The sequence below is a fragment of the Toxotes jaculatrix genome, chromosome 15, assembly GCF_017976425.1.
Source record: "Toxotes jaculatrix isolate fToxJac2 chromosome 15, fToxJac2.pri, whole genome shotgun sequence".
NCBI classification, from domain to species: domain Eukaryota; kingdom Metazoa; phylum Chordata; class Actinopteri; family Toxotidae; genus Toxotes; species Toxotes jaculatrix.
This window is the reverse complement of record NC_054408.1, coordinates 1,711,236-1,737,150: the sequence shown is the minus strand read 5'-3', so window position 1 is coordinate 1,737,150 and position 25,915 is coordinate 1,711,236. Positions and strand designations below refer to the sequence as shown.

At 44.0% G+C, this 25,915-nt stretch overlaps 1 protein-coding gene across 1 annotated transcript in view; it reads right to left on the bottom strand.

Moving 5' to 3' along the window:
* Nucleotides 1–25,191, bottom strand: part of kdm6a (lysine (K)-specific demethylase 6A) — a 30,934-nt gene extending 5,743 nt beyond the window's left edge. Inside the window, 18 exon segments of the mRNA XM_041056702.1 lie at nt 584–1,458; nt 1,641–2,018; nt 2,199–2,306; nt 2,703–2,780; nt 2,876–2,968; nt 3,908–4,048; nt 4,420–4,639; nt 4,957–5,055; nt 5,408–5,534; nt 7,450–7,543; nt 9,261–9,295; nt 9,737–9,791; nt 13,562–13,682; nt 17,867–17,925; nt 20,636–20,685; nt 20,890–20,998; nt 24,509–24,572; nt 24,714–25,191. Of these exon segments, the coding sequence (XP_040912636.1) occupies nt 584–1,458; nt 1,641–2,018; nt 2,199–2,306; nt 2,703–2,780; nt 2,876–2,968; nt 3,908–4,048; nt 4,420–4,639; nt 4,957–5,055; nt 5,408–5,534; nt 7,450–7,543; nt 9,261–9,295; nt 9,737–9,791; nt 13,562–13,682; nt 17,867–17,925; nt 20,636–20,685; nt 20,890–20,998; nt 24,509–24,572; nt 24,714–24,883 (2,876 nt within the window). The 5' untranslated portion in view covers nt 24,884–25,191.
* Between the last annotated feature and the right edge of the window lie 724 nt (nt 25,192–25,915).

Genomic DNA, 25,915 nt, shown 5'->3' with positions numbered 1-25,915 from the left:
TAAGTAGTGATTAGCTCGATGCTAACATAATATGGAGAATCCCATTGACGGGCTAGCGCATTAGCATCGGTCGCGCTATTAGCTTTTAAACAAACGATAAACCAAAGCGGGACACCATAACAGGTGAGTCATACAGGTAATTCACACACCAATATATTACTCACAGACTGATGTCCCTTCCAGGTACAGCAGGAAGAACATGAACCGTGAGTGAGCTTCCGGCCCTCGGGATGTTTGAGATTTGAAAAAAACTTTATTTGTTTTACTACATTGTACAGTAGTGAAAGTATACTGAATCTGTGCTGATCACATCAAGCAGCGCTTTTTATTTCTATTTTATTAGGAGAGGGGCAGTCTAAGAGAAGGTTACCCTGTATGGGTATGTGTTGAATTTAATAAATACTGACTGTTAACAGGATTTCCTGTTTTTCTGACTGTCAGTTTCTCTCAAAACTGTTCCACCGTGAAAGGATTCACCACATCACATGTATTCACTCTCTCTTTCTCAAACCCAAACACACACAGTAAAGACACTGCAGTAGGTCACAGGCCTGGAATAACAGGTGCCATACTTGCTTCTTACCTGCACGCTTTGAGGACTTCACTGGAGCTGGGGTAGATGGAAAACGAGGACCATGGTGCCAGACCAGCAGGGGCACTGTGTTTATGAGCTCCTCCGGAAGGCTCTACCTTCACTGGGCTCTGACCCTTCCCATTGAGCATGGGCCCCTGGCTGTTGGTGTTGGACGGGCTGTTAAGGCAGGAGAGGCTGTTGGTGGTGTGAGGGTCTGCCGAGCGTGGAGAGGGCGTAGCAGTGGCTGAATGTGGCGAGGACGCCACTGAATGCTCTGATGATGGCTTGGCGGCACCGTGGAGACCCGGGTGGACGTTGTTGATTTTCTCTGAGGAAGGCCCTCCGTGGTTACTGTAGTTATTGTTATCGTCATTACTGGTAGTATTGGCTTTTCCCTTTAGCAAGGCTGAGAGCTGAGGATTGTCTGAACTGAGCACGCCAGGGGCAGGAGAGCCAGGCTGAGACAGGCTAGCAGAGCTGTCCGTCACCCGCGGCTGGACGTGATTAGTCAATCCCTGCGCGGGGGTGGTGCTGGGACTAAGGGGTGTCCCTGCGGAATGCCTGACAGTGGCCCCCGGACCTGATGGCAAAGTGGCAGCTGTACCACTGCTGCCGTTGCTGCCCCCTGAAGGCGTGGTGTCTTTGGTGTGGACCCCTGAGGTAGTAGTGGAGTGGGAAGGTGAGGACAAGTGGTTGGGTGTGGTCTGGGGAGAGGTGGGGGATAAAGAGGAGGCTGAGGAGGAGGCAGTGCAGGGCCCAGAGGAATGTCCAACCTGATTCAGAATGCCAGAGGAAGAGAACGAGGTCTGAGGGGAGGAGGAGGAAGAGAAAGGGGGTTCTCCATTAGGACCCGCCAAATGTGAACCTGGACCTTTTTGAAGCCCCTGGACAGAGAGGAGGACACATTGAATTACACACAATATATCAATAATACATTAAATGCGTATTTCATTATTACACATTTCATTTTCAAAATTAAACAAAAACAAATCATTTCAAACTAAATCTAAGGCAGAAACATCAGCGTAACACAAACCAACGAAACATCAAAGAAACCCGCGGGTACCTGAGTGGTAGTGTTGCGTTGTTGGCTCCTCCATGTCTCGTCTGTGTGACTGGGACTACTGGTAGTGCTGCTGGTGCTGGGGTGACTGGCGGCTGTGCAGTTGTGAGGTAGAGAGTTCTGCTGCGGGTAAGGCACGTCTCCGTTGCTCGCGCCGCCACCTCCCAATCCCAGCGTGTGATTTTTGTCCAGCAGCCCCGCTGAAGGACTTGAAGAACAGGATCCATTGGCTGTGGGCTGGGTGACACATGGAGGCCGGGTGGCTGTGTGACTGAGGGGGGAGGTGTGGGAGAGGCCTGCGTGGTGGTGAGAGGGCTCAGCCAGAGGACCGTTGGGAAGGCTGGGCCGCGGTTGGCCACCCGCTGCTGCCTGCTGCCTCATCTGACACAGAGGAGAGAAGAAGAGCTTCAAACCAACAGTAAGAATCTACCAACCAACTCAGTGTGTTTTTAAATCAGCAACTATAGGCTCATCAATACAAACAGAGGCTTTACATCACAGATACAAACCTCTGTGTAACCGTGGTTTGGTATAATCAGTCCTGCATGTGTGTGTGTGTACCTGCTGCTGATGTTGCTGCATGAGAGAGAATTGGTTCTCCAGCTGCTCCAGCGTCTGCACCTGGTGGGGCTTGAGGTTTGCTCGATTGGTCCGCAAGTGATCCAGGAGCTGCACGTTTCATGTTTTGCAAATAAAAAACAGCTTACGAAAAAGGCCTTTGCACAAGAAGCTGATTCATTTCTTCTAAAAATGCGAAATATTAAAACATAAACACGACCTCCTGTTTGGTTTATTATGCAAACACTTCACTTCCTTTGTAAATGATTTCAGCTCAAAGAAGTTTTCATGAACAAACAAACTTGGCATGTTGGAGTGAGGATGACCAACGCACCTCAGAGTGCCCCAAGACAGGAACTTTTATATTATTATTCTAACATATTTTCAAATTAAAAATTTAAAAACAAAACTGACTCAATATGGAAAGACTCTGTGATTAACAGGGTTTTTCCAAAGAACATTAATATTACACAAACAAAAAAATAAGCACTTGAGACATTTTCCTACCTGAAGCTTCTGTGGCGTTAGGTACCAGCTGGGGACCTGCTGTTGATTGGTGCTGTTTGCCCACGAGTCTGCAACGCTCTGTAAGTGAGACAGATAGAAAAGGACAGTCTGTACCACCGCTCACCTTTTCACATCATGCAGCAGAAAAGTAAGGTTAACGTTCTTAGCGGTACCTTAGCTGGGCTGGCAGTGCGTTTCCTCTTGGCAGGACTGGCCTGTGGGTCTGAGTGATTACTGGCGGACTGGCCTCCCTCCGCCTTGCAGGCCTAAAAGTCCATCACAGAGACACAGTTGGTGAGGACACGCTGGACTAACAATCATTAGCAAAGCTTCATCTAAGTTCTCTTCTTCAAGTTAACAACACAAACACTCAAGGAGCCCTAATGTGATGTTTGAAAACACTGTTCAATAACACTGGAAGATACACATGGTGCCACATTTACATGCACAACAACCTGAGCATTAAAATAATACTCTGATTAAAATACAGTTCGCTTGTTATCACCTTAATCTAACTGACAGAGGCTGATTAAGGTCATAACCAGAGTATCCATGCTGTGACTCAGAGGTGAAATAATGCAACACTCATGGCATTAGTGGAAGTTTGTGGACATGCAGACCGGTTTTCACATTTAATGATTCACACCCGAAACTTATTTTCAAAGAAGGATTTGAGAAGTAAAAAACATTTTCAATACTTTTAAACATTATTTAAAAAAAAGAAAACGTGATAAACACGGGTGTCAAACACGTGACACAAAGAGACATGCATCGATTCTTAATGTAGGGCATCGATTACACATGCATGTTCAGCATCGCAGTGTTTGCCAAGTACGTTGCAATGACTCCACAAGATTTATGTATCTTTGCATTACGAATAAGAATTGTGTGACACGATGAGTTCCTTGCAGCATCGCTTAATAATCTTAGCACTTGTCATGTGACACGATGAAGGTCAACTAAACTCTAGTAATTAGATTACTGGGATATAGGCCTCGCTCCAATTCTCTCGGGCTGTCTGGCGTTTTATGTTTCGGTTCACAGGTCATAGAGGCAAACCAGAATTTTGGAAACATCATTAATGTCTGATGTGGATAAAACATCTGAAAGTATCAGAGTGAGGCCTCGGCTTTAACAGCCTTAGTAAATTTATGGTTCAAATAGTTTCCAAGCGGCTGGAGTCTCTTGTATAAGCTGGATCTCACCTGCTGTGCCTGTGCAGTGTTCAAGGCCCCCTGCCTGGACGTGAGCTCAGCAGGAATGGGTAGGCTCCATGCCTCCTCAATACTAGGAAGCATTTTACTCTTATTCTGCAGACTACCTGGCTGTAGGTTACACAACTGAGCCTAGGAGAAATTGTGTAAGACACAAACTTTAGTGCTGAAGTTTGGTTTAACAGGAAAGGCACTACAATACTACGGTGGTGTTTTAGGCAACCGTACACAGAATTTAACAGAAACGTTCAGTGCAATGAAGGTATGCTTTACAATTACAAGTGAGAAAATGTGTTTAAACACATCAATATGAATCATTATTCATATCTAAGTGGTCAGAAATCAAAATGACAAAAGCACAATCTGCATTTAAAAAGCCGATTGCTTTGGCAATGCTTGGCAATAAACACAGCACTTCAATATACACACACACCAAAATACTCCACAACACCTAACACACAGGGCTGGTGGATGGGTAACAGGCGTCTAAATGCCAGCCCTACCTGCAGCAGTTTGATGCGCTGTGTGAGCGCAGCAGTGTTGAGGCAGGCCCTGCTGCGCGTAGCATTGATGTAGCACTTGATAGCGTCATGTGGCTGGCCGCAGGATTCATAGAGGGTGCCCAGGTCCATCCAGGCAGCAGCGTGGCTGTGGTCCAGCTGAACAGCGCAGATGTAGGCCTGCAGCGCATCCATAGGCTGGTTCTGCTGCTGATAGAGCACCCTGGAGCAGAGGCAAAGACGGGTGATGATTCTCTTGCCATCCTCTGAGATTTAGGTCTTTTCTGAGCCATCCCAACTCTCAGTGAGTCCCAGAGGACATAACCCACCCTTCATACATCTATCTATAGATCTGTCCCACCCTCCTACTGAGCTGTTACCCTCCATGTCCTCTGTCGCACTGCAGCTGCTGTTTCTCCCTGAACAGATGAGCTGTCACACACCACCTACCCTCAGAAATGTACAGGTGTCTGCCTGCCTGTATTTAAAACTTTATTTATACCTCTCAGTTTAACAATGTACTGCAAGTTCTGTTCTTACCCTATGGAGCACCAAGTGTCAGCACTGGCCTCTGACTTATCAATGGACTGACGGTAAGAGATGAAGGCATCCTGCACCTTCCCAATACTGGAGTAGCACCTGAGAGGAAAGGAAGAAAGAAAGGGCATGAGAAACCGCAGGGAAACATCAGCTGTCAATTAAAAACACTGTACTGGCTGTACTCCTGCTCAGCCTGCTTATTTAGCTCCCAGGAGCAACCAAACCAGCTGCTCAGGAACAAGAGACCTTGGTGTAGATCATGTGACTTCACTGGGCCTAACTTTATTCAACCAACAAAAAGCTCATGTAGCCAAGATTATTATCATAGCGCACTGGCAGATGGCTTCTAGGTAAAACAGTCTAATCTGGACTCACAGACCATTCCAGTCCCTGACTGGTTAGAGTCCAGCCCTGTAAAATACACAAACACTCACGCCCTTGTTTGTCTTACCTGCCGAGAAAATACCAGGACTGGCCAGAGTTCGGATCTGCTTCTAAAGACTTCTGCAGACACTGGATGGCATAGCTGTCCTTGGTGCCTTTATCCCCGAGCTGCTCCACCGTGTGATGCATCCAGCCTGGAGGAGCAGAGAGATCAGGGCTGAGTCCTGAGGATTCAGCTCAAACACCTCTAACACAACCAGCTGGCTTTGCAATGAATCTGAATCTGAATCATATAAAACAGACAGAGTCAAGTAGTGGTTGAGTCCAGAGGACACAGTGTGCAATCAAAAAGATAAGACCACTGTCTGATGTGCAAATGGACCAGACTCATACAAAACAAATGGCTTGTCCTCCCAAAGCAACGAAAGAGGACGGGAGAAAAGAGGCAGACAAAGAGGGGGAGGGGGTGTTCTTCACACACACAGACACTTCACTCATATGAACCAGCCTTTACAAACAACTCCTCCCTACTGCACAAGTGCAGACACACACACACCCCCAGACACACACCGGGCAGTGATGGGCAATTTACAACAAATAAAAAAATCTCTCAGGAAGACCGTCGACAGCAATCACAGACGTCCCCACTTCTTCTCCTGTACACCTGTGGCAAGCTCCACAGGTCACCATGACAACCCCAGCAGGCTAGACTGGGAATGGTTTTTACAACTGGGTGAGTGGGTGGGGGTTGCTGTCTACACTGTGGAAAGGAAGAAAATGGAAATCTCTCTGCATTTGCACAGAGAAATGTCTGGAAACGTGTTGCTCTAACATTCTGGATGAATGTTTGCTTTCAAAGCTGTGACACCGAAGTGTCCACGCTTCCAGGCTCTCTACAAACCCACAAATCATCCTCTGATAAACCACCGAATGCAAGGTGAGTTTAACCTACACTTTACCTGCTTTACCACATTTCAAAGCAGATACCAAACTTTCTCTTAATACAAAGACAGTCATTCACCTCTCATGTCTCGGAACAATAAAACTGCAGTCGCATGCTGTTCCATTTGTTTGCCATGGAAATACTGAATCCTAGACTCTTGGCCACTCAAGTGCTCTTTACTGTTCTCTTAAAAAAAATCGACTTGATTAGTACTTTTGCAACAGGCGTCATCTAATCACACTCTGATGGAGGAAAATCAAGACAGCTGATCGTAGTTTGTATAAAGCAGCAGCAGTGAACCTCGAGACATGTGAAGTCTTTTCATTACCGAGACAACACAGTCACACATGGCGAGTAAAGAGAGAAGGCAAAGAGCCTGGAAAACAGCAGCTGCATTACACCGCTCCACAACTACTGCTGTCACTGCTGCCTTCCACAGCGTGAGCCATGTCCTGAAACCCAGATTCATAGACAAGCATTATCAAAATATAACAAACACTAGCTGTAATATCACAGAATTAATGCATGAATGTAAAATGTCAGAGCGGCAGGAGAGTTGCCATGACTACGTATCACATCACATTTACATGAACCTGATCATGTCTCAGCTTCTTTTTCTTGGCGTCTCTGGACTCAGTACCATCTTCCTGTGTCATAGCCACCTACCAGGTGATCTGACCTAACTGGTGACGGGTGACACCCCAAAGCAAAACCACTCTGTCTGACATCTCCAGTAAACTTATGTTACAGCTGTTGCAGAGTTCAGTTATACTATGAACAGATTTCTAAATTAACTCAAATCCTCACAAATGCACCCACGCAACATAATTTTGCACGTGTGTGCACACACACCGTGTGGGGGAAGGGGAACATGTGAAAGCAACGCTCGACTGCAGCACACACACACTCTCAAACCAGCACTTTGAAAAACAGAAAGTAGCAACAAACTTTTTTTTGTGATGTGAATTTCACTGAACAAAGTGATGTCCCTCCCCACACACACACAGCATAACGCATACTGTATCTCAAACAGTTCAGGAGTGTTGTGCATGAGCACTTGACTGGCACACAAAGTAGTTCATGATACAAAACGGCACAATGCTGAGGCAAATTTCAGCTCGCGTTATCGGTTACATTTCACATGTGGGGATAAGTATTGGACTCACCAAGTTGTTGCAGTGTGGTCGCCTTCACCTGTGCAGGAAGATTTTCCGTCTGCAGCAGACTTTCATACGCTTCTTTTGCCGCTCTGTATTTCTTCTACAGGCAAAATGAGAGGAGGAGGAAAACGAAGGGAAAGAGAGAGACGGAGAGGTTGTTTAAGCCAGACGGGGGTCAGTGTGTTTTATGGTTCTATCTGGACAGACACAAAGAGTCTAAAGACCTCCTCACACTCGTAATGACTGGCCAGATGAACACACACACACACACACACACACACACACACACACACACACACACACACACACACACACACACACACGGGGGAGGGTCAGCATGGAAGAGGACAGGCCAGACTCAACACGTCTGGCAGCTTTAAGTGTGTCTGCACTAAGGTGTATGTATGTGTGTGTGTGTGTGTGTGTGTGTGTATGCTTTGTATTTTGGGGAAACCTGAGCTGCCTGGTCTGAGGTGAGCCCACTGTTTGTTTTAACTTTGCGACCTTTTTAACCTTGAGACTGAATTGGTACATAGAGGTGTAGGTAGGTGTGTGTGTGTGTGTGTGTGTGTGTGTGTGTGTGTGTGTGTGTGTGTGTGTGTGTGTGTGTGCACGCGCAAGCTGAATGTTCTCTTATCAGCTCAAACACAGTCTTCTCAAAAGAAACCCACCCCCATATCTACAGACCCTAAAGCTCCAAATGTCCACAAACACACACACACACACACACACACACACACACACACACACACACACACACACACACACACACACACACACACTGGTCGTGGACTTCCTGTCTGCACACAATAACGACACCTCAGGTTAAACACTGACACTTGGGGCACATTAATGACAGAGGTCTTAGTGGTTCCTTCCTGTTTGGACTAATGATTGTCATCAGGCCAGACCAGAGCCAGACAGCAAACACTCGTATGACAGAATATCTGAAAAGATGTTTCACTCACGTGACTGATTCGATTCACTGAAACAAAGAGCTTAAACTCTGCTGGTGCAGAAAATCGTCTGTCAATCATGTGCTTTGTGTTTTACATTCAGACTGATACCAAAGTATTACCATGGTATTGTTGCTATGGTTACCTGCCGTTAAATGCACCTAACTCGCTTTAACATAAGAGGCATGCCAGGGCAAATAACTTAGTGACTTTCATGTTTCACATGAAAGGCCACAGCTGAAAATACTGGGCAGTGGTGAGCTGCACACACAAAGTTATTCTGTCTATGACCTAAAAACCCAAATGCAGCTTCAAATGAGGACTGGTTGAAAATTTCTAATAAAATAAAAGTTTCCATCAGTAAGAACAAACTTTCCCCATTCACAGGCTAAGAAAAGGACAATTCTTCCTCTGTGAGTAATTAAGACTTTACTTCCTGGTTCCTGGTCTTTTTAAGAAGAAAAAGGTACTCTGGAAGGTTAAAGCAGAAAACCTTACACGTAAGAAACACTAAGCTCGCAACATGAATGATGCTGACATTTAGTTAACTAACAGGAAAAGATTCTCCACACCCAGTCTGTAATCTGGATTATGATAAACGGTCACTGGTCTGTTAAATGTGTCAGATTGAAAACATCAATAAAAACACAGAAGAAGAAGTGGCGATCTAATTCAGTGAACCAGCCCGTCTGTGAGAGTACGTGCGTGCTGAGTGATTACTAGCTTCTTATATATCCTCCAACATTTAACCACAGGACCGAACAGAACAGAACAACACATTAAAAAAATATAACTTGTTATAAGCTCCAGAACATAAAACATTAAACTGGCCTAAACACTGAAGCAGAAATTGCTGCTTACCTGGATCTCATACAAATGAGCAACGTGAAACTGAACTGTGGGAACGAAAAGCAGAGAAAAGAGAAATTAGGGTTTTACCTGTCAGAAAATCAGGGCTATTACAAATTCACCCCAAGGACCTGTGTGTGTGCAGACTGCAAACAGTATGGAAGGGATGGGGAGGGGGAGTGGAACAGTTCCCCCAGCGTGTACATATAATCTGAAATCACAGTGTGTATGTGAAATGTGCTTGCAAGCACTTCCAGCTCTCTCTCTCTCTCCTTGCGCTGTCTCCTAGGCAACCCCGGTCTCGAGCAGAGTCAGCAGGGAAATGGCAGCAGAGAGGAAAAATTGCTCTGTAGAAATATTCCTGTGCCCTTTCAATATGTGCTTTCTGCCACTGACAAGCTGGTACATCAACTCTAATTCTGCACTAGACAGCAGCATGTGGCTGGTTTCCATGTGGCCCCTCTGGTAAATATGGCGGTACTACTTACTTTCAACTTTGGACAAAGTGCAGAGATTGGAGTCGATCAAAGCCAGCTGAAAATGCTGTAGAGGAAAAACAGAAGTACTTTATTATGAACGGAAACATAAAAAAAAACCAAAACACACGATCAAGAATCTGCATTTTCACATTACTAATACAAAAAGTGATTTGCAGAATCAGAAATAAACATCACCCGATTCCTACTAGTAACAAGTGGTCTCAGAACAAAAAGCACTGGATTTCTTGTTCGTTAAATCTTGATGAGTTTAAGAAAACTAGGTAGAATTTCTTATCCTCTTCCATCCGATCATCCAAACTTTACGAAAAAGTCCCAGCAGATCATCAAGGAGCCGTGAATGAACCCTGGCGACCGTAACATGAGAGGACACTGATAGCTGGAGGGGCTGAACCATAGATAATCTCGTCTCACTCAACTTGCTCCAAACTTCCCACCTTCCTCCTGCCCAACCAGAAGACAAAGCCCTCAGAATGAGACACTGATATCCTGTATGTATAATGGCATCCTATCCCATCATGTGAGCTAAGGACAGGGTTGCTGAGTAAGGCAGATGTCTGCAGAGGCTTAGCCCGACTGCCAAGGCGTGGCACACCACTAACCAAGATCTCTATCCGGGGTCATTGAACAGATTAGCCCATAAGCACATCACACGGCTACAAAGGCAGCTCTCTGGGGTTTCTCCCATTCAGCTCTATACCTTCCCTCAGAACAAGCTACCCTTATTTGACCTCACGCTTCATTAAGCCTGGTGCACATCACACATCATACATGAAAGGTGCCTGAGCTGAGTGGAAAAAGATTAAATTCCAGCAAGGTGTCTGACCCTGTAAATCTGTAGAGGGAACACTCAGGCACCCATAGGTGGCTTCAAGGTGACAGGTTCCACTGCAGTTACTAAGCCTCACCACGAGTCAACACACAGCTTTATGCTTTCAAACTAGTGTTTCTTATTTGGGTCAGTAAAAACAGTTCTCAGCTCTCGAGAACCTCCTGAAAGGAGGAACTGTCTACAAGAACCTAGCACGCAGCGAAGGAACAGACTGTACTGCTGGTGTTGCCGTACTCTGCTGGTTAAGTGTTTCTTTTCTAAGAAGAAAAACAGAGATGCTGTAAACTTAAAGGCAAATATCACTTATCTGCAATCTAGACAGCAGCTACACACACACACACACACACACACACACACACACACACACACACACACACACACACACACACACACACACACACACACACACACACACACACACACAGTCAATGACAGATAAAAATCAAAAACCATCCAGCTGGAGATTTCTTTGCATGCTTCACCCAAGGCCAGCGGAGCTCCACACACCACGCGCACACACAGGACGCTTCTTAGAATCAACTCCCTTTTAAGCACAGCTATGAACCACAAAACATCAGATACACTCATCACAGCTAGATGTCTCAATGTCATTGAATGCACTCAAACACACACACACACACACACACAAAAGCGTTACCTAGATTGCTGGCAGATCACACTCCTCTTGGAGCCCCACTGCATGCTCCTGTAGATCTCTCCCTCGGTCTCCTCTATCCTTCCCTTCTCTTTCACACTTGCTCTACCACCAGGCAGATAATGCAGCAGGATTGTCAGCTTGGCATTCCACCTCCCTCCCCATGTCTCGCCTTCCTCTCTCACTGCTATCTTTCGTTCTCTCTCTCTCTCTCTCTCCCCCTCCTTCCCCCTCTTCTATCCTGGTGTCACTGATTACTATTCAGCAGACGGCTGCAGTGTAGAGTGCAGAGAGATGACACACAATACCTCAAAGCTGGAACAGGCAGGCACACACCACCTCTCCCTGTCAACCCCTCATCTCACCTCCTTTCTCAGCTCTAAGCTCTCCTCTGTGGCTACACAGCCAACTCATCACCTTACCAACAAACAGTGCATGGATACACTCCTGCAACCTCATTTCCCTTTCTCTCATTGGCTAAATTATCAGCCACTAATAGAATTAAGTGAGCGTGAGCCCACTGTATGCATACAGTACCACGGGTAAAGAAAACAAGTTAGATGCAGTTGCATGCAAAATTGCAATGGCTCCTAACTAGGTTAGAGTGTATTCTCAGAAACGGCAGGCATCTCTCTACCACTTGATGCCTCTCAATCTCTTCCTCTATCCAATGTGGTCCAAGTAAAAGAGGATGAATGAAGCGGAAGCTCCATGAAACATGCATGCTTTATAAAAATCTGTCTCCACGTTCTCTTGCCCCGGCAGCATTTTCTAACAATTTCCTGTTTGTCCCTTTCTATTTCCCTTCTCTTATCTCCTACCTTTATTCAATCTCTGCTCCTCTAAATGTGCAGCCACCCCTCCCTGCAGATAACTGGGGCAGCCGTGTGTGTGTGTGTGTGTGTGTGGTGTGTGTGTGTGTGTGTGTGTGTGTGTGTGTGTGTGTGTGTATGTGTTGCTGGCAATGAGCCAGGACTAAGAGGGAGGGGAGCATCCAAGACAGAGTGAGGACGTGCAGCACGTGCAGCCTACTTAGCTCAGTGCTGTACCACCAAGCATCATCACACATGGATGTATATACAGTTCATCATCATCTCCTGGACACCACACAACGGCGAAAGGGTAGAAACTGTCACGAACACTTGGTAAATGCAATAAATAGGAGCTTGGTGGAACTTTACAGGAACAGGAATATTCAGTCTGGCTGTTCAAACTGTGCCAGAGGTGCTTACACTACCATTATAATTACTACTAATAATAATCATCATCATCATCATCATAACAAAGCCTGCAAATTTAAACGTGAAACAATTCACTGCAAAGCTCCATAATATGCTAATGAATTCAAATGCATAATACAAACCCCTGTGACAGAATGTCTGGAGTGGGACAAAGCCCAGGATCAGATAACACTCTGTCCCTAAGGGGAACCAGGACTCTCAGAACAATAGACATATAGGTTCCAGTCCAGAAAGCCCTTCATTAATGTCTGGACATCTATGGCTCACAGGTGTCAGGAGACAGTGGACTGGGTTTAGCTCAGACAGGACAGGACAGATGATCCACCAGCCTTTGTTAATGTGAGGACTGGGGAGCTACAGTCTTTAGGCAGGAAGACAGATTCTATGACTACACATCAGGTTTACAATGGAAAATGATTCCACTGGGTTAATGTTGTTATCATTCAACAGACGACCACAGTTTGAATCCATGATCATCCTGTGTTAAGGAGAAGGACGATTTTAGATTTGATAAAACTGGTTATGTATCAGACCGGCAACTAATGCTAATTATCATTACTGATCAATAGGATCTTTTCTCAATCCATGGATCCTTTCATTTTGTTAATAAAAAAAACAAAACATCCCAGTGTGACATCTTCAACGGCCGGACCAACAGTCCAAAACCCAAAGATGTTCAGTTTACTATCATGTAAAACTGAATTTATGAAAATTAAGGTTATTATAAATGATGTAAAAAAAAAAAAAGAAATTTAGGAAAACAAAATCACTGCCTTTATGAAGCTGTAACCAGCAAATGATTATTCAATAATCAAAACAATTGCAGATCTATTGAACAACTGATCAATGAATCAACGAATTGGTGCAGCTCTAGCATGTATTACTTTATAAGTTGTATGATTATTTAAAATTTTGTACATGATCTTAATTGTATTGAAAACATTTACTAAAATATCTCTGTTGCAAATTACTGCACGTTACTTCACCAGACCACGACCTGAACCAAAATAAATACTGTAACTCCAAAAAATGTTTTTCAACCTCTCTATCACACAATTCGAGAGTTTTTCCCGAGCATTCAGATTTACCTTTAAGCTCGACTCGTAGTCTGTGTTGACTTTAAACATCAGTCCCAGCCTCAGATGAATCTCTTTAGCTCTTGAGAAGCTGGGGTCAATGTAAAGCACCTCCTGGAACGCCTTGATTGCCCTGGAAAAAAAACAAAACAACAAAATGTTCAATAGAAATATGAACAGAAATAATCCATCGTGTTACAATAATGTCCAACTACTACCAGCTTAGTTAACTTTTGTTCAGCTGAAACCAGTGGTGGTTTCACAAACATTCACCAGAGCCGGGCAACGCTGACAAACTCAAATATTAACATATGACTCAATTCTTCAACACTGATAATATGGTGATAACTAGGTATGTCTGTGATAAACCATTAGATCCAACCGAAAAACACCAGACATGGATTGAAATCCCATTTTTGAAAAAGATTTGGTTGCCATGGCAGCTCGTGCAAACGCAGTGGCCTATCACAGACCAAATATTCCAGTGCTTTTGTTGCTTCACTTATCCTCCATGCAGAGGAAAAAAAAAGACCACGTTTTATGCAACAACGCTCAGTTAGAGCCGTCAGGATCTTTGAGAGATTGGCAGCACGAGTACGATGGACTGTTTAGCATTAAATAAACTGCTGCGTCTTTCTTTTCACTGAATCGTGGCTACGTATCCTGGACGGGCTAACCTGCTCCTGAAATGTCAGAGAATCGTTGCTGTCTGGAGGAAAGGTGCATAAATGTGTTGGTTTTATCCAAACACTGCTCTCTGCTGGTGGAGTTCGGTGAAATGGTAAAATACCGACCATTTTATTTTCAAAGGGAGTTCAGCGCTGTCGTTATTGGAGCACTCTACTTGTGAGAGCTGTACAACAGCATCAGTGATCAACAAACAGCAAACTCTGACAGACCGACTTCAGTCATGAACATTTAAAGACTGTTCTGCCTAAGTTCTACCACCATGTTAGAAGAAGAGCAAATACACTGGACCTTATTTACATCTATGTTAATGCTGCTAATGTAAGAGAGCTCACGCCTACCCTGTGTGGTGTTTGTATGTCTGTTCCATGTTGTACTGAGGCCCATGAGGAACGACATTTCGTATGTGAGTCAAGAATATGTGTGGAAATGAACCTGAACCTGAACAGACAGCTTCAGGCTTAACAGGGTCGGTACCAGCACAGTACTGACCGGGCACATCAGATCAGAAGAACCGCAGACAGAGGGCCTGTCTGATCAACGGATCCATAACCGATGCTGCACCTTCGCTACCTGAGCTAATGTTATCTTCATAGTCTGAATGAGGTCTTGATTCAGGGCTTTTAAGGTGATAAGCTTTTAACAATACTATGATGTGCTTAAAAGTTTAACTGGGAACATCCCGTTCTCTAATGACCAGCTGTCAGTCATTCACACTCTACGACTAACAAGATGCTGTTCCTTCTTAATAAAACCACGGTTGGTCTTTCTTAAACAGCACAGTGTCCAGCAAACAGAGAGCGAATCAACCAGACAGGAGCCAAGAGTCAGCTACAGGAATTAACTTTGATTAGCCATAGCTGAGTAAAACGTGAGGGTGGCATTTGTCATTATGGTCTGCAAAAATCAAGTCACCTAATTATTTAGGTTGTTAAACATTTAATGTCTGTCGTAGCCTAATTAAAAGAAAAGTTTAACAGTGACGTTTCAGAAAAAAACAAAAACAATTGTTGAAATAAATGATCCAGCGTCTACAAAGGTCATGTGGTCGATGACCGCAGGGCTGGCTTCACCAGTGAAGTGTCTGCTGAGAGGCTGCTGTCACGTTAGCAAGAAAATTTCTTCTCTTCTTTCAATAGTATTAAAAAAGAAACGAGTCTACAGAGACAAGAGCACATTAAACCAAAAAACAAACAAGTTTCCAATTGGACTCACTCACTGTGTAGCTATGACAACAATGGCAATTGCATGTCAGCATGAAGCCCTTCTCCTGTATGAAACAGCAGAGCACTGAGCTTACTGCTGACTGGGTGCCCCACACACACACACACACACACACACACACACACACACGACTGAACTCGTTGCCCCATTTCCCTCCTACCCAGCTCTCCCCCTCCTTCTCATTTATCTGGTCCACCCCTCTCTCCCTCCCTCCCCTCTGTGCTAGGCCTCACCCTCTCCTCCTTCACTGGCACAACCCAAAGTGAATGCTTGGAGAGCACAGCTCTTCCACAGACTGGTTGTGACACACAGCGTAAGGCAGAGTCCAGCGATGAAGAACTGCTCTCTCCGTTAGAAAAGGGCGTCAGACAGCAAAGAGAACCTGCACATTTTTCTGAATAAATAACAGAACCTGGCTCACATGCATGGATGCTATTTGGTGCACTATTTGAGATTTTACAGCACAAATGATCCTATGTTGATGTTTGCATGATATTTGTAACCTAATATTTTCTTGGGGTGAAGCCCGTTTTGGGTGGATTTTGTAATGGCTGTGGAACAAACAGGGTAGTTGGGGCAGTGTCTCGCTGAGTGGGCACCACTTCAGCCCTGTGAAGTAACATTCAGCGTTTGACAGCTCAGCATTCCTTTGGGCCTTGGGCTCAGGGTGACGTAATCCATCCTCGGGAGCCCAACATGACACCCCCCCCCTTCCCTCACTGTCACATTCCCCAGGCCTCAGAGCTGGGGACATAAAAACTTGGCAGGGCAACAATACTGGAATCCTTCAGGGCCATGGATGAGGTAGAGGGGCAACAGAAGGCAAAACAGAAAAGAAACGCCAACGCGAGCTAGCAGAGGTGAGGGAGGTGTCAGCACACCGAGCTAAAGTGGCTCAGTTCAGAAACAGTGAAGCGTGAACTGCCTGATACACCTGCAACTGTAGAAGCAAATAACTGACAAATGAGATGGTCAGTGTGACCTAAACCCCCAGCTATATAACTAAGTTCAAGCCGCAGGCTCCTTTTATTAGTGACTGTAAAATTATAGTCTGTGTCTGTGATGATATTAGATCATGAAGGATTAGAAAGTGTTGACGATCTGCCAGAGGAGAGAGATCGTATTTTTTTTTTTAAACTAGCCTCGCTGTTTTAGTCAAGGTGTAGCGGGTAGCCATGGCTGACAACGACAGTGAAAGCTTGGAGCTGGTTCCCCAAAAAGAACTCCACTTCAGTCGCATGGAACTGGTTTGGGTTTTCTCCAAACAACAAAGTGCAAACAACTGTTTACAAACAAACTTGCAAAGTTTGCACAGAGAAGGTTCGAGCTTCGGATGGCAACACAACGAACCTCTTTAACCACCTGAAGAGGCAGCATCCGAAACAATTTTCTGAGAGCCAAGCAGCGAGGCCAACCACACATCAGCCAGTGGTAACGGCTAAAGACATTACACAGAAACAACCAACCATAACACAAGCCTTTGATAAAAGCAGGACATATGAGAGAAGTAGCAAACGGTGGAAAGAGGTGACTGACGCAGTTACTTTTCACCTAGGAAAAGATAAAGATTCCTGGATAACATCACAGGACACCTGACGCATCCGAAGAATAAAAATACTGAATGTTTCTGAAGATGCTCTTTCCTTTTTCAGACTGCACATCACCAGGGTGGTTCCATGCAGCATTAGAGCAGAAACAGGCCATCCGGTTAGAAGCATGTTAAAATGAATGGCGTGGTTTTAAATTTTAAAAGGCTTAGACCGGACTGAGAAAACAGAACAAAGTAGTGTTCTGCTGTGCTGGCTTACTAAAGCAGAAAAATCATGCTCAATGGGCACAAAGGCAGCAGACAAAGACAGATAATGCCAGACCAGCTGCTATGGCTTGACGTATTGGAAAGCTGTCTCTTCTGTTCCCACAACTCTGGGAATAGGGTTCAACAGAGGACACTTCAGGAAATGCAGTGGTTACTATAAGATCTGGCCCAATCAAAACATGATGCTTAAAGCCACCCAAAACGCTTCTACCTGCGACTGATTCTCATCAAGTGGCTGTCAAAAGATTTTTACTCCTTTGCACATCAACATGCCCACTCCACGCCACAGTGAACCACCACATGCACACGAATTCTCAAGCAGTAGGAAACAGAACGACACTGCATGTGATCTCACAGGCCATAAAAATACCCCAAACAGAAAAAGCTTAACATGCTAAGTGAAACATTTTAGGAAATAAACTGTTTAACTGTGTTCAGTACAAAATCATCAGCGATACATACTGGCCAGTTCTCCCAGTTTAAAGTCTTTGTGCTAAGCTAACGCTGTACTGAACACAGACATCAATCCTAATCACTATGAAACCAGCTGAAGCCATAGACTCAATGAAACAGATTTAAAAGGCACTTACCACTGAAATGCGTTGTAATGGAAGTAAACCATGCCGAGGCCGTATAAAAAGGCAGCGTTCTGGAAAAAAAAGGGGTTAAAAATAGTTACAAACAACAACATAGAAGTTCAGAACAGAAATATCAATGAAATGATCACTGGAGTCAATATCTGCTATCGGCTAGTCTTTCATATGGAAAACTAACTAACGTGTAGCAGACGGGCAGATCCAACAAGTTTTCTTTTACAAAATTTCCATCTTCGCTTTTATTCAAGTCAAGTCCAGATAATACACATAAAACATCACACAACGATCAGAGAGCGGAGACTCACACGGCCGAAATGAGATTCAGCCAATGAGTCACAGTGACTCACTGAACATAAATCGATGCACTTCCATCATCAACATGTTGACACATTTTTTCTGCCATAAATGTACCACCCTCCCCGTTAGAGGGCGGGTTACAGCCACGTTCAGTCAACCACACCAGTCTAAGCTTGGACAAACTCAAGGTGTTTGCATCACTACTCCAACCAAGAGACATCCGCCCCACACCATCATCTGACAGAGGGTAGGACCTCACACCCTCACTTTATTGTGGAGATATGGAAGACTGAGGAGACCAGAGCTGTCAGATCCGATCACAATCCAACTCTCGGCACCTCTGTTTAATGGGCATTCCAAACAGTGAAACATCAAACCAAACGGGCCCATTCATCCATGCTGACAGCACGGAGAGGACAGGCTGGACGCCATCAGATCACAGCTGATTGGACAATTTAACTCCAGGCCATGAGCAAGAACTGTAGGCAATCTAAACTGAGGCAAACGTGTCTGGAAATACTGAAATACTGTTACAACCAGAGTGTAAGATCACATCCTCACAAAACTACTGACACATGCTGCACCATTAGCTACGATAAGCAAAAGCAATGTCATGATCTGAGCTGGCAAGGTGGCTCGCCTGGTTGAATCTCACCATTCTCATGTTGCTCTAAAAACTCACTGCAAGCTACCTCAATACCAAACACAGTGGAGAACTTAGCAGCTAACTAGCCACGTTTCCCTAAAGCGTTGGTAGAGACCAAAAACAGAGCTAAAAGAGAGTGAATATTGGACTTTCATCCATCAGGTGGACACAAGCACAGCTCCAAATAAATAATCGTGCAGCTCTGTAACTAGTGGACATGTAAATAAGCAACTGTTTGAAAACAAGTTCACCATGTCAGCTTAAAGGTGATGATATGTCAATAATGTGGTCACAACTTATTTCCACTGCTCCTGAGTGGACACAATGATCAGTTATTGCAGGATTAAGGAAAAAAGGCTGATTTTTTTCTGAGTAACATTTTGCAGATGCATTACACTTCATAAAGTTTGCCACTTGTTTAAAATGTATTTGTATTTCAAGCTGGGGTGTGAAGAGGATGTCTAAATGAACACCAAGGGTGCACACAGATTGTGTGATAGCTTCAATCTATATATTTATAATCTATAATATATATCTGACAAAATCTTTGAGGTAATCAGTCAATCTGTGCTATGAATGTCTGCTGAATCATGGCACTACACTGTAAATAAAAAAATAGAGAAGCAAGCAAGGATGTGTTATTAACTTGAATCAACCACCTGCAGCACACATTTCAAAAACGAAGAAGAACAAAACAAGCTTTGGCCACAGCGCTGGCACTTCAATGCATCAAAAAAAAATCTCATGAGAGGACGGGGAGGAGATTGTGAAGCTGGCTGCAGCCAGGAAAAAAAGGCCAACATCAAACGCTGGATTTTGCAAAGTGAGTTTGAGGTACATGTTATTAGCAGTAGAATTGTGCTTTCTTGTCGGTGTATTCTACACCCTGTGACGTTGGATTGTGGGATTAAGTTCTACACTGGCCATCAATGGATACGTCTCACAACTTAGGGTCATGCACAACAACTTCAAACCATTTCTCTCACGACTATCGACGTTCGTCTGTGACAAAGACTAGTACGGGAGCCCATACAGGATATTTGTTCTAGATGCAAATCAATCAGCTGCAGGACTCTCATCTCTCCCTGGCAACATCTGATTCCTTCACATCTCAATTCAGTAACATCTATAATCAGTGGCTGCTCTGTATGAGCATATATCACCATTTTATTCCACACGTCACATAGAAGTCTAACACATACAACAGGCTGACAATCAGCCAGAAACCTCGTGATGTGCACAGCACTCTTTATGTCCCCAGTCAACACTACAGCAGCACTCCACAGTAGATTCCACGTGTCTGCATTTGAGGTGTTGTCAACCAGATCAGTAGGACAGTTATGTGTTCTTCCACTGTCTGATTCTATATACCAGCACATTGGATCTGAAATGCAAAAACTATGAGGTTACAGACTGTCTGAGGATGTCCACATGCAGGTTGCATAAAGAGGTCGTGACCCAGTTTTAGGGCAATGCAGCAGAAAGATGATCTTTAACATTTTACGGCAAATCATTGGCGTATTCTTAACTGGTCATTTCAGTCACCTGACCACAATCCATTCAAAAATGTGTTGCACTTGCTGTAGATCAGACAGCACACAAAAGGGAGGATACCAAACACTGTCTGTACAGGATTTCCAATCAAATATGAAATAGAACTGAATTAATTTACACCTAAAAATGGGAAACTATGTATAAAAGGAAAAGTGGTCTGTGTTCGAATGAGGACCACGTGGGCCCAACAGCAGACAACACGAACAACAGTTTACAAGGTCGGAAAGATGTTGAATGTGTTACCAAGTAGTGTTTTGCAAACTCACCTTCCAGTAGTCTGACTGTAAACTGAAGTACCTCTGGTATGCAGATAATGCTGTGAAAATGAAGAGTTGAATAAAAGAATGCGATACAGAAAGAGAGAGAGAGAGAGAGAGAGAGAGAGAGAGAGAGAGAGAAGGAGTGACTGGTTAGTGACAATGATAAAAGCTCAAGATATTAATTCAGCTGCACAGTAAAACTTCCCATCCAGGGAGAGAAACAATAACAAACAGGAAGATTCACATATCGAGACTCTCACCTTTTTGATAGTCCTCCAGCAGGAGGTTGAAGTGGCCCAGCTGACAGAAAATGTCAGGGTCCACTTTACCCTCTGCTTTCAGGATGAGGGCATCATAGCAGCGAACAGCCTAAATGAGAGAACAGTGTAGAGTTAGAGTGGTGCTACAGAGCAGCAATGAAGAATACAGAGTTCAATTGCTGGTATATTCTATGCAAATTACACAAAAATCACCAAGCTGAAAAAGGCCAGTGCAATTACAACTTGACCTTAATGCTGAGGCCAGTAGACTGGGTTTATTAAAGGTGATGATCAGACGCCGCTGACTGATGTACTACCACAGGAGCGTGTTTTCCAAGCTGTCCATGTCCATTTTGCATAGTACCAGCTGTACGCCCAAATATGGACCTCGTCAGTCAGTATTTAAACAACGGCTAAACAAATAACTCTTGATAGTCCATACTGCAGCCAGAGGAATGACTACTGAGTGAGTGAGTGAGTGAGTGAGTGTGTAATAAAACAATTATGTTGGATGCAATATGTCATTACAGAAAAACAATTTAAATAAATAAAATGAGGTAATTTTGTGTTTAATTGAACATCACATTCAATATGCTAATCTTGAGCTTTGCAGTCACCAAAACAAAATTGATGTTAACTATAACTTTCTAAAATGATTCAGCAATGTATCTGTCATAAGAGTGAAAGCCAAAGCAGTGGGTGAAATGAAACTGTTGTACTGTGACATGCAGTACTAATTCTCACACAGTTCTGTATGTTTTTACATTACCTTCTTACAGAGTTCATTCTTAAGTTCCTCAGACCTTTTCATCTGTATGTACCATTAACAATGTCATATGTGTGTTTGTACCATGGCTGGTGATGCATTCCGTTATTCAGTATTACAGGAGAAGATAAAGATCTCTCTTACACATGGAGCCTGCAACACTGAGATGCTCAGTTATCTGGTTATGGGACTCATAAAATGCTCAGACAAAAACTGGAAAACTTGCTTGCAGGAGCAGGCAATTTACAACATGCCTTATATTTGCCTCTTGTTTTGAGAAATTAGCAAGTACCCTGTGATCCCTCAGAATCCTGCCTTATCTGGCATAGGCACCGTTCAAATAACTCACAGTGAGCATACCAATAGTGGTGTTTATTTGCAGCACAGTTACAAGTGTACTACCAACATGAGTCTTTTAACAAAGCATCTTTTCAGAAAATTGACTCTGAATCTCAGCACAAAACTTGAAACAAATCCCTGGATTATGTTTAATGGTAAGTGTGCTAAAGAGCTCATTCTGATGCCAATCTGCCTCAATTATTTTTAGCAGAAAAACTAGTAAATCACATCACTCACTAGACAGTCTCATAGTTGGGTAGTGGGGATTTTATTTACTAGTTTAATGACCATCACTCCATTTGTGTGTACAAAAAATGTTTTGTAAACCTCCAATGATGATGTGGCATAACAGTAATTTCAACACACACAATTAATAAAAGATTGTGTATACCACTGAACAATATATATGTATCATTCTTTACTGGAAAGCCAACTGTACTTGTCTTAAAAGGTTGGAATATATAAAATTAATATTGCATTTTCTTAATTGAAATAACTGCCAGTCATTGAACAAGTGTCTTGGCGTAACATTCATAGAACTGTTAGGGGGTTTCAAAGTTAAATCAAATTGTAGGTGGACTGTGTGCTATGAAAAGCATTTGCCATAAGAATCAAAGTCAATTCACACTGTGATTAAGTCATACCACCTTAACCTCACACTTCCCATGAGGGAAAGCATCCATGCCCACATTCACAAAAGGAATCATCCACAAAGAAGGCATTTCATCATGTCGACATCAAATACATACAAATAAAAATCATGCATTACTACACACATCTTAGCACTGTTGGTATAATGCCAAGCTGCTCTTCTATTCATGAATTTGTGCCACAGAGGTTAGCTAAGGCCCTGCAGAGCACCCAGTAGAGACAGTGTGATTCAGCAAAGAAAGCAATACACTTCCACAGTCACTCTCCAAATGAGAAAACGATGTTGGGGTTACTTTTTTCTTATGTTTAGGTGTGCTGGCTCTATACCAGTTTAAAACAGTGCCTCGTGCTGAACTAATACTCTCCCTTCCCCCACATTTTAACATGGTAGCGTCCATACAGAGGATGTAAGGGGAACATGGTATCAGAGTAGATTTGCTCCACCACGGAGATACCAAAGTATTTAATGTGACACGGTATTACACAGTATATAGGTTTAATGTTATGGTGTGAATAGGCCCCCGGGGCTGGCAAGATATCCAGCAGAGTATGACGAACATCAACAAAAAAGAAAGGCAATAACTGAGAGCATGGCTGGGCCTAATGTGAAAGTATACCCTAACCAAACAATGTTCGCTGCTAACCCTACAACAAGAAATCCAGCAGCCACATGTTGAAGACACAGATCAGGCACAGGCAGCGTAGCGGCAGTAACATGGACTGCATGAACGCGGTTGCTATGTGTGCACCAAGCACTGTACAGTTAGTTAAGTGGGTGCCCATGGCTTCTGCTTTAACGAGTCATCTTTGTTATAAACACAGGACGTCCTCGTCGTAGTGCCTTTTTCTGCGATTGGTGATTAGCCTAGCCACTGCTGCTAGTTAGCTAGCAAACGTTTGCTGGGTATTTTCTTCCCAACCCCGCCATCTTGGGCCAAGCCAAGCAGCCATTATTTTTGCGACCCTAAACTACCTCTGTCTATTTGTTTCTCCCTCCATAATGTCAGTTAAGTGGCGTCGCAATCGCCGTATGTGCGAGTGAAGAAGGGAAAAACCGCTGGCCAGTTAGCCGCTACATGCTACCAGAGTGAGCTGACGCACAACCCAAACTCTCGCTGCCGTTATTGACGATGGGACGGATGGTCGAGAGGGATCTCAATATTTCTGTCAACTTAATGTCTCGCTTCACGATAAAGTGCATTTGTTCACTCCTGGGACTCATTGTTCTACTTTAGCAAGCGAGATTTAACAGGTAGCAAGGTTTTACGTTGGTTAATCTCACCCCAGAGTCCCATAGTTTACAACGGGTGCTTGACTGTATGGCAAATGTAACGAGCAAAGTAGCAGCTGGTGAAACGTTAATGTGTTATATTCATTATATCTGCCTCTCATTAGGGGCCAAACACACCGATAGCGATACTTATGCACTAACAAACGTTTTCAACAGTCGACACCAATGCTATCAAGTAGCATGGTATCTATTCTCTCAACAACCGAAGACACCAGCAGGGTGGAGATTCATATCGTCCTGCAATTTTACTGTGGCACAACGCTGTGTCTGCCACTTTAGGCCTGTTTGATACTGGTATACATCACATAAATACACTGGGGTCGTCTTATATCTGTGTCTGGTGGCGCAAATGTTGCTTGGTATATGCAGTAATAACGTCCATAATTGAAAGCTGCCTTTACAGTCAGTCGCTGGTTCAGCTTCAAAGTTGGGAAAATTGAGGCTTGTGTATGTCGCGGCTAGCCATACAGCCAGAGTGGCGTTGGGAGGTCTGTACCACTTATTTCAGGTGGGATATGCACTAATCAGAGGAGATAACGGAGAGGCGACTATGCTCCTATTCTGTGGCATACCTTTAACAGCAAGGCCTTCGTTCTGGCGCCATCTTCTTGAAGCCTATGAAATCCAAACAGTGAACTGCAAGTAGAGGACAGACAACACACAGGCGGTTCCGTATTACTTGGGGGCATTCATATTTGTTGTTTCAAACTGCGCGAAGAAAAACAGAAATTGCAGAAAAGCAGCGAGTGAGGCTGTTCACACAACAGATCATCTAACCTGTCAATTCCGACCAAGCTCTCTTTCTCTTGCGCTGTTAGCTTCGGAAAGTCCTCTTCGATTTCAGTCGCTTTTCCCGACGCCATTTTCTCCTCGTCATTACCAGCAACGCCGAGACTCCGGGCAGCAGCAGAGGCAGCGGCGGTGAGCGACACTCCGCACGATTTCATGGAAAAGAACCGGGAAGATCAACGGGACCGAGCAACTCCGGCAAATTGCAATAACAACGAAAGTGTTGCACACCTATCCAGGACTAAAACGGGGCGTAGCGTAATTCTTGCCAAATCCTCAAGGAAATGATCCCTTCAAATTACCGTCCACACTCCTCATTGTACATCAAAACACAGCGTGTATTCCAGTGCCAATTTATGCATGAAGTTGATGTAATGTTGGGATTTAGGAGTGAGTGTTATTTGATAATATCGCAAACTTCCCCAACCATCGGCTCAAAGTTGTTGTAATTGTGTCACAGAGGCAAACGCACGCCGCCACCGTCGGCACGCCCTCTGGTCGCCCTGACCAATCAGTGGCCGCTATGTGCAGTCACGTGACGGTCTCAAGTCGATGTGATGCGCACACGCGAACGAACCCGCGCACGCACACATCAAACAGACTTCCAGGACCCGCCCCAAGTCCTGTAATTGGTTCCTCACGCTATATTATGATTACGTAACTGTATTTTACAGCAGCCTATTGGTCGAAATTGCTGTCATGTATGTCAACGGGGGGTGGCTGTCAAGGATGTTTGTTGCAACGTTGCACAAATACAGTACTTTTTGAGAAATAGCTAGATGAATAGATTGATATCACTTTGTCAAACCAGTGGGAGATTTAGGAAGTAGTAGGTAAGACATTCAATGAGGCAAATAAGAAACATGTACTTACGTTGTGTGATATCGGGGGGGGGGGAACTGTCCAAAAGGACCAACATTAATTTGGTTTCATTAAGGGAAACTAATTTAACTACCACAGAATTACTTCTAAAAAACAGCCAGTAAGGCAATATAATGTTCACAAAAGTAGGTATTTCTTAATGTGCAGAAAACAGGCTACTCATTTATTTATCATGTTGTATAATTTGGTTTATTATGTGTTTGATTTGATGGCTTTAAACACATAGAATGGGCTTCAGTATTTCTAAGCATTTTTTAATAATCATGCAGATTTGACAGCTTAATCACAGAAGCTGCCTCCACCTCACT